Source organism: Myotis davidii, unplaced genomic scaffold (assembly GCF_000327345.1).
Source record: "Myotis davidii unplaced genomic scaffold, ASM32734v1 scaffold424, whole genome shotgun sequence".
NCBI lineage: Eukaryota > Metazoa > Chordata > Mammalia > Chiroptera > Vespertilionidae > Myotis > Myotis davidii.
In genome coordinates, this window is record NW_006295827.1 from 368,467 (window position 1) to 378,043 (window position 9,577).

The 9,577-nt window shown below is 42.3% G+C and overlaps 2 protein-coding genes across 2 annotated transcripts in view; one reads left to right on the plus strand and one right to left on the minus strand.

The window, feature by feature from the left end:
• The first annotated feature begins 815 nt into the window (after positions 1–815).
• Positions 816–9,577, plus strand: part of LOC102774018 (S-adenosyl-L-methionine-dependent tRNA 4-demethylwyosine synthase) — a 108,316-nt gene continuing 99,554 nt past the window's right edge. Inside the window, exons 1-5 of the mRNA XM_006770850.2 lie at positions 816–1,014; positions 2,019–2,146; positions 2,786–2,923; positions 6,800–6,901; positions 8,428–8,622. Of these exons, the coding sequence (XP_006770913.1) occupies positions 1,011–1,014; positions 2,019–2,146; positions 2,786–2,923; positions 6,800–6,901; positions 8,428–8,622 (567 nt within the window). The 5' untranslated portion in view covers positions 816–1,010. The remainder of the gene's footprint in view (positions 1,015–2,018; positions 2,147–2,785; positions 2,924–6,799; positions 6,902–8,427; positions 8,623–9,577) is intronic.
• On the minus strand, positions 4,993–5,517 carry LOC107184244 (60S ribosomal protein L27a). Its single transcript, XM_015568559.1, has one exon. The coding sequence runs from the start codon at positions 5,494–5,496 to the stop codon at positions 5,050–5,052; it is 447 nt and encodes a 148-aa protein (XP_015424045.1). The 5' UTR covers positions 5,497–5,517; the 3' UTR covers positions 4,993–5,049.

Genomic DNA, 9,577 nt, shown 5'->3' on the forward strand with positions numbered 1-9,577 from the left:
ATCCCACCCGGAAAAGTGAGCAATAGCGCATGCGCACCGGGGCTTTTACGACGTTATTCCGTGCCCCAGAACACAGACGCATTTCCTGCGGTAATGTAATTTCGCCAATGAGCTAAGAGCCCTGATTAGCTGTTGAAGCTGATATTTGCAGACCGGGTGGGAACACAGCGCCCATGCCTTATAGTTCCGCAGAGTTCAGGGCTACCCACACCCACCTTAACCCTTCATTACAGATTTTTTTTTTTACAGAAAAATTTCAACAGACAAAGCAGAAAAAAGTGTGTAATGAACGCTCATGTACCCATCAATCCGTTTCAATAATTATCAACATTTTGCCATTCTTGCTTTCATTCTGTTTCCCTCATTTTTTTGTTGGGAGTATTTTAAAGCAAATCATGATAATGTTTAGCTTTAAATACTTCAGTCTATCCTAAAATACACCCAACATGATTCACCATAATTCCTTCGTACCATCTAATAGCCAGTCTATAACCAAAGTTCCCCTACATAATGTTTGCAGTCGGTGTGTTTCAACATAGATCCAAACGGGCCTACAGATTGCATTTGGTGGATGACACCCTTAGTCTCTTTACACCCCCCGACCTTCCACCCCACTTCTCTTTTCCCAATTCCACTCGGGTTTTGACGAACCAGAGTTTTCCTCCTCTGACCCAACTCGGAGGGGCCGAGCTCTCCGGAAGGGTTCTGGGCGGGGCTTCCGGTTAGGCCCGCCCCTTCCCCATCGCAGCCAATCCGAGCAGGACCAGCGAAGCTCCGGCTTCCTCGCCCCGAGCTGCAGGAGGTGCTTCCCCTGGGCCCGCCTCTTCCCTCTGAGCCAATCCCGACGAGCCTGCGAGTGGCTTGGCTTCCCCCGGCTCCGTGCTCTCAGGTTACACGACTAACGCTGCGAGGTGGTTCTGACGGCCCCCCAGTACCGAGACGAGGCGCCCGGTTTTCCAGGTCCGCGCTCCTAGTCTCCTTCGGGCCGCAGAGCCCGGGCTCTCAGGAGGATGGGTAAGGGCCCCGGTGGAAGCGTTCGCGAGGCGGGAGGGAGAAACCGTTTTACCGAGACCCTGTCCCGGCGGAGCGGCGTTCCCGGGACCCTGCAGAGGTGGCTGCGCTTTCAGCATGGCTATCGCTGGGGGCACGGGAGGATCATCTCCTTTTGACTTGGCTTTTCCCTTTTGCTTCTAAAATCGTCCTCTAGTAAAGGGCAGAGACAGCCGCCACTCCTCCCCTTCCCCACGTGTATTGAGGATCTCTCCAGGGCGGAGCGACACCTGTGAACAGTTTAGGCGTCGCCTTTTGAATTGATCCCAGGTTTAACATTGGAGCCCAGGTCCACCCATTTCTCACTTCAAAATGGAGTGTGAGGTCAGTTAACATTTAAGGACCCTTTAGAAGGGGTCATGGGTCTTTAAAAATAAACAGAAAAAAGGGAGTAGTTTTAGTACTTTAAAAAACTTTTCTTATGGAGCTAGCATAACAACGCGAAATCAACTCATAATTCCCCATAAAGTGTTTTGACTCTGTTACCTTCTTTTGCTCCCAAATGGTATATCCAAATAAAGGTTGTGTGTGTGTGTGTGTGTATTAGGATTATAATTTTATCATTTATCACGTTGCCACATAATGTATTATTATTTTATATATTTATCTTTTATTTTAGAGGGAGGAAAGGGGGACGAAAGATAGACAGACAGACAGACATCTATGTGAGAGAGAAATATTGATCGGTTGCCTCCGCAGGTGCCAGGGCCAGGGATGGAACGGAATCCTGGGTGTGTGCCCTGAATGGGAACCGGCCACCTTTCGGTGAACGGGGGTGACGCTCCAACCCACCGCGGGAGCCACATGAGCCAGGGCATGTATTATTTTCACTAGAGTTGATTTTCTCTAGAGTTCTTAGCCTTGTTGTTGAATATGGAGGGTGTTTTTTTTTTTTTTTAAATAAGAGTGGACCTTTATGTAGATGTAGCTTTAAATACAATTACATATGTGTGTCATTTTAAATTTAGACCCTTCTTTGGATACCTGGGACTTCTCACCTTTAATATCATTATGGATAAGCAGATATTACATATACTTGGGCTTTGCCTTTGGTATTGGCCTTTGGATTTGTTTCCAGATTGTTACCAGGAAGCAGGTAAGTGGAATCATTTTTTATAGGAGAATATTAAGGCATTAGATTTTATAGAGAATTCAGAGTGCAGATTTTCTAAGTCATTCAGAAAAATGCAGAAAACCTAAAAGGAGCTTTAAATCACTTCTATGTTTAATGTGTAGACATTTTTCTTAATGCCTAAAAAAGTTTATTCTCTGTTTTTACACGCTAAATTACCTTGAGCTAAATTATATTTCCCTTTTCTTTGATGGGCTGTGGATGTCTCATTCTTAAGGTACAGAAAGATTTTGTAATGAAAAATTCAACTTTTGTAAAAAACCAAATTTGGTTCACATCTTTAAGGGGTAGTAGTCTTTTCTTTCCACTATTTAAGGATCAAAAAAGGTTTTTACTCTTATCCCACTAAAAAACATTAGGAATAAAAGTTTTATCTTTGAATAATACTTTCATGCATATAATACTATAATAGGAATCATTATGGTCTTAACGAAATATGGGTCCTGCCTTGTAAGGACCTAATTATACCAAGGAGTTAGTGTTTGAGGAGTACAACCAGGAAGATTAAGAGAATAATAAAATGGGTCAGTATCTGTGCTAATTTTCATTCCTACTGGAGTTGGGAGAAGATTCAAAGTAGATTTGTGATTGTTTATCTTCAAGGACAAGAACTCACAGGAGAAATCTATTCCAAAAGCAGCTCAGGATTTGATGACAAATGGTTATAGCTCTCTTCACAAGAAGGAAGTCTTTGTGTCTGGAGTGAAGATTTTCTATGGTTCCCAGACTGGTACAGCAAAGGTTAGAACTTTTTATGTCACTTTCCCTTGAATTTCCTGATCTTTAAGAAAAATCCCTGAAAAGTGTCTTTTAGCAGTGAACTGAATTGGTCTTCCAGTCTTCTTTCATCATTTTTTCCCCTTTCCAGCATCCATTTTTCCTTCCTGGGATGGTAGGTAGGTTTTATTTCTTGTGCCCAATTCCAGCTGATTGGTGGTGTCTGGTGGTGACTGTCATGAGGAGTTATGTTGTGAAGCTTGCTTCTATCTCAGCAGAATGGAGAGAGTTGCAAGTCCATTCTTGATGCCTGTTGGTATAGAAGGAGGAGATAATGAAAAGAGGATGGCAGCAGTAGTCTAGTACGGGCCCTGAATTTCACATATTTGTTTAATGAAATGAATTTTGATTTTGAAAAGTGTTAAAAGTATTAATGATTGCCCTGGTCGGCGTGGTTCAGTGGTTAGAACGTCAGCCTGAACACTGGAGGGTTGCAGGTTTAATTCCAGTCCAGAGCCCGTACCTGGGTTGCAGGTCCAGTCCCTGCTCCGGTGGGGGCACGTGTGGGAGGCAACCAGTTCATGTGCCTCTGTCACATTGATGTTCCTCTCCCTCTCTCTCTCCGACTCTCCCCATCCCTCCTCCCTTCCATTCTCTTTAGAAACCAATGGAAGAAATATCCTCACTGTTTGAGTGAGGATTAAGAAAAAAGTATTAATGATAGACATGGAATACTGTTTAAAGTACATTCGCTGCAGATAGGTACTGACAGATACATTCTTTGATTGTATCTGGATGCTGCCTGCTTCTTTGTTATGAAGGTCAGTCACAGCTATTTAGTGCTCTCTAGGAAAGGATTCTAAGGCTGACATGAAAATGGCTTAAAAAAATTCGGTTTCAGTGATTTTTGTATAGTATGTACAAAAGAGGGTTCTACTGACCTCTTGTGGGTATTTTGTAGAATAATACTTTTTAGTTTTTTAGTATTCCAGTGCAGGTATAGTACTTTGCTCCACATCATACTAGTAGTTAAAGGTCACTTTTTATTAAGTTCAGCTTTAAGCAACAGAAGTGGGAAACTGAAACACACACAAAAAAGCATCTGAACAACCAAAACAAAGTCCTTTTATGTTACTCATAAAAGATCTTATGAATGTTTAAAAACATTTTTAAGAGTGCTCTGGCTGGTATGGCTCAATTGGTTGAGCATCATCCTGTGCACTGAAAGTTCACTGGTTTGATTCTCGGTCAGGGCACACACCCAGGTTTGATAGCCCTCCCTCCCTCCTTCTCTCTACCTTCCTCTCTAAAATCAATGGAAAAAAATTTTAAAAAAATAAAAGTTTTAAAGATCAAATTAATCCTTGCAGATAGTAACAGTTCCAGGCATACAGAGAGTCCATAATGAAAAGTGCTCTCCAGGGAATCTCTGTTAACTATTTCTATTTTAGTTCCTCTGATGGTTATTTCTTTAACCTTCTTGCGCTATGTTTCTAGATTTTTCAATTTTAGATAAGTTATTAATTCCTTATATTAGTTCACACAAACATTCCTCAAATCTCAGTTAATATTGTTGTCCACATCATAGTCAGTATGGGTTAGTTGGCTCTCCTTAAAGCTGTGCCACCTCAATTTTCTTTATTCTGCTTTCACATTTGATTGATTCATATTTGGCTGGGTATAGAAGACTGTGTCAAAATTTTTTCTTTACAACTTTGAAGGCATCACTTCATTGTCCTCTAGCAAGCAGCGTTGCTGATGACATTTTGAAGATGACTTGATTTTTTTGTTTCTGGAAGCTTTTAGGATCAGATCTTAAATGAGAGGATGTTTAAATTGGATCTTTTCTTAGCCATTGTGCTGGACTCTTGGGGTCTTTAGTTTTTTGGGGGGGGCTCTTTAGTTTTGAGGATTTGTTTGCATTAGTTCTGCTAATATTTCTTGGGTAAATTTTTTTTCCCTTCTGTTTTTGCAAGTCTAACTGCTATTAGTTGGATGTTGGAGCTTTTGGATGGCCTTCTATGTCTCAGACCTTTCCTCTCATACATTTTTGTAACTTTTTCTTTTCATTCTGGGTTCTTAGATTTTATTTATTTATTTTTTTTTTCAAAAGTACTTGGACATTTTAATGAACTCCCCTCCATGTAGCTTTAAGCTACCAGGACACAGGCCCCACCAACACCCTTAATTTTCTCCTCGGCTCTTCTGCTGAAGAACTTGGCCTTCACAATGACAGGCTGCTTTGGGAGCTTTCCCTTCCCCAGAACTTTGTAGTAGCCCGATCGCACCACATCAATGATGGGAGCAACTCCAGTCTTGCTTTTGGCAGCATTCACCCGTGTCTGCTCACTGACCAGGGTCCACAGTTTATCAAGGTTGACAGTTGGGCAGAAGCTCTGGTTCCTCTTCAAGTGGTAATGCCTCATACCAACTTTCCCAAAGTAACCTGGGTGATATTTGTCGAAGTTGATCCTGTGATGATGCAGGCCGCCAGCATTCCCGCGGCCCCCCGGGTGCTTCCTGTGCTTGCCGATGCGGCCGTGGCCGTGGCTCACGTGGCCCCGAAGTTTGCGGGTCTTCCTCAGTCTGGATGGCATGCTGGCGGCCGAGTTGCAAGAGGCTGGGTTCTTAGATTTTAATTCCAAATCTTTTTGAATGTTTTATGTCAGCTATATATATTAATTAAAAATGCTATTTTGCTCAATTTTTATAATATTTTATTCATAATTTAGCAATATAGTTTAATGGAGTCCGTTTTCTGTTTCTTTAGTTACCTGCTTTCTTAGTTTTTCTGGTGCTGGAATTTCTCTTTCTTGCTTCTTGTTCTCATCATGCTCTTGGTGATCCATAGTTTCTGTTCATATTTAGAACAGAATGATGGGGTAGTTGGTGTGGATTTTCTCTGTTACTCTGTGAACAGATTTGTTTTCTATAATTGTAAATTCTTACTGGATGCTCTGAGAATTGGCCCCACATCTCCCTCTAATTATCACCTCTTTTTTTTTAGTAAAGCTCCTTGGAAGTGTTGTGTTTGTGATCTCCAATTTCTCTGCTCCTGTTTTTCTTGAACCACTGCAGTTAGGCCTGCATGCCCCAACGTGCTCCCTGTGATTTCCATTTTGCTAATTAATTCCCAGTTTTCATCTTACTTGACCTATTAGCTGCTTCACCACTTCTTTCTTCTTAAAGTGCTTTTTTCTTTCAACTTTCAAGACATTGTTCTCTAGGTTCTCCTCCTACTTTGCTGGGGCTGGTCGTCCTCACTATTTGCTGATTTCTCCCCATCTCCTTGACCTATAAAGATAGGAGTGTCTCAGGGTACATAGCCCTTGAGACTGTCTCTCAAAGGTGGAGGAGCTTACTAGTTGTGTATCTTCCTACATTACTTAATGTCTATGAGAGTTTAATTTCTTCATCTGAGAAATGCCCCCCTCTCTCTCTCTCTGCACTCACTTTGCTTTCTAAGGGATCTTGTTACTAGAGCTTTAAATTCTGCTAGATAGAGTTTGGCAAACTTTTTCTGTAAAGGGTTAGATTAAAAAAAAAGTATATTTTTATTGATTTCAGAAAGAGGAAGAGAAAGGGAGGGAGAAATAGAAATGTCAATGATGAGAGAAAATCATTGATTGGCTGACTCCTGCATGCCCCACACTGGGGATTGAGCCCACAACTCAGGCATGTGCCCTAACTGGGAATCGAACCGTGACCTCATAGCTTATAGGTCCATGCCCAACCACTGAGCCACACCAGCCAGGCAGTATTTGTGTTTTTGATGACAAATGTCAGTCACTGGAAAAGTTTTTCATGAGAAATGCCTCATTCCCTTGCCGACAGGGGTAAATGAAGACAGTATTTTGTTTATTTAGCTTACTGAAGACTGATTTCTTTTTCCCCTATTAGGAATTTGCAACAATTCTTGCTGAAGCTGTTACCTCCCTATATCTGCCTGTGGCAGTTATTAATCTGAAAGAATATGATCCAGATGATAATCTAGTAGAAGAGGTTCGTAATTGTTTTATTTTTTCCTCAGTCAAAACTCATATTTAATTGACCTGTGTTCTGAGATAAATAGAATCTTCAGAATCAAATTAATTTTCATTCTAAGAGATTTCAGTCGGTTGAGCTTTTGGTGTGAGTCAGAGGTGTTGAATGTGTGGTGTCGTGTGCTGATTCTGAAGTGGCGTGGAGTCTGTCCCTCTGCTGTGTTAGTCTCTCCTGGGGCGGGGGTAAAGGTGCAGGAGCTGGGTGGTTTGAAGTTCCCAATGCCCTCCTGCTTCGAATCTCATACTCAAGGAGGCTTGTTATTGCTGGCACTGTGCCATGCAGGGGAGCCATGTGCAAGCCTCCAGAAAGGCCAGGATCCACTTGGGTAGCAGAAGTATGGGCTTTAGAGTTAGAGAAACCTCTTACTAGTTGTGCACCTTCCTACATTACTTCATGTCTATGAGAGTTTAATTTCTTCATCTGAGAAATGCCCCTCTCTCCTCCAATCCTATCCAGTTATGGAAGTTTGCCTTATCGTAGTTGTTCTCAAAATGTGGCCCTTGAACCAGCAGTGTCAGCCCGGAGGCACATTAGAAATGCACATTCTCAGGCCCTAGCCCAATCCTGCTGACCCCGAGTCCAGCTGCGGGGACTGTGTTAACAGGTGCCCAAGACGATTCTGAAGCAGCTGGGGTCAGAGAAGCACTTACAGCAGGGGTGGACAGACTTTTTCTATAGAGAGCTAGATAGTAAACACCTTCAGCTCTGTGGGCCATGCAGCTACAGGTCTGCCTTTGAGGCACAAATCAGCCATAGACAATATGTAAACGAATGAGTATGGCTGGGTTCCAGTAAAACTTTATTGACAAAAACAGGTTGCAAGTTGGATTGGGCCTGTAGGCTATAGGTTGCCAGCCCCTTCTTAGTGTGTAAACTTCTAACTGTAATTGTCCATTGTTCCCCTCCCCCCGAAAACACTGTAGTGCAAATGAGTGAGCTCAAATCTGTGCTAAATTATATGTGAAAAATTATTAGCAAATTTGATACTTAATAATTGTAAGGGGTTACTTGTAACTTTATGACTTGGAACTGTTAAAAGTGACACTCAAAACAGATGAAAATTTTCAAAGCAGATGAAATACTTTGACTAGCATGTATTTTGTTTCCCTATGTAGATGATGGTGCCAAGTTTATGTTTAAAAAGTTTTATTGCTTTAATTTTTCAGATAATTTTTTAGAGATCTTAGTGTATTTTTCTGACTGACTTATAGTTTGTTTCCAATATGACAAATTGGATATGATTGGAATTGAGAGTCTAAGAAATAGAATGGAGTAAATGATGAAGGGCAGCAGGAGGTATATTGGCAAGGGACTGGGTTTTCTCCCCTGTACAAGGTGTCCTTGCTGTGTTTTCCTTCACCTTTGAAAAAGATTGTTTATGAAAGCACCCTTTGTTCTCAGAAATTAGTATGATAAGAATGTCAACACTTAAAAGAAGTTTTTCTTCTTGAATGTTTTTCTGAAATAATTACTTTCTTGGCTAGGTTACTAGTAAAAATGTTTGTGCCTTTCTGGTTGCTACATATACTGATGGCCGACCAACTGAGAGTGCAGAGTGGTTCTGCAAATGGTTAGAGGAAGCATCCAATGATTTTCGATTTGGCAAAACTTACCTGAAGGGTATGAGATATGCGGTGTTTGGCCTGGGAAATTCTGCCTATGCGAGCCACTTCAATAAGGTAGGTATAAGGTAGATATCTATGTTGAATTATAAGGATAAATTCTCTTTATTAAAAAAGTTTAACACATACATACACATATGTATGTGCATGTGAAATCCACAAACTTTGGTACTTAATAAACTTATTGTGTTATTCTTTATATCTGGGAATTGCTACACATATGTATCCAATCCTGGTATATAGGCTCAGTAAATTTTTATTGAATACATTTTTACTGAATAAAATAAATGAATATATCTGTTATTATCTAGTGTCTTAGGGGCCTGGGTTCGTAGGCTTTGAGTTCAGCCTTCTGTCCCCAGGCAGGACCTTGTGGATGGAATTATTACATCAAGATGTATATTTACTCCATATTTTCAAAGAATGATACAATTCAGATATGTAAATATTTTGTTTACTGCCTTGCCACTGAGGAAGTCTGTTAAGCTTTTAAACTCTTAGCTGTGCTTGATAGCCCCTGTTCCTCAGCCTCATTGCTTCATATTGCAAACAATAAATTTCTGAGTTTATGAAATTACTAGGGGCCCGGTGCACGAAATTCGTGAACTGGGGGTGTGTGTGTGGGGGGGGAGTGTCCCTCAGCCCAGCCTGCCCCCTCTCACATACTGGGAGCCCTCAGGCGTTGACCCCCATCACCCTCCAAATGAGGGCAGGGGACCCTCATTTCCTCCCATCACTGGTTCTGCCCACACACCAGGCCTGATGCCTCTGGCCCAGGCATCAGGCCTGGGCAGGGGACCCCCAGACCCCTCCGATTGCTGGCTCTGCCCCTTGCCCAGGCCTGATGCCTCGGCCAGAGGTGTAGACCCCCATCACCCTCCGATCGCCTGATCGGCCCCTTGCCCAGGCCTGACGCCTCTGCCAGAGGTGTCAGGCTTGGACAGGGGACCCACATCTCCCCCCGATCACTGGCTCTGGCCCCCGCCCAGGCCTGCGGCCTCTGGCCCAGGGA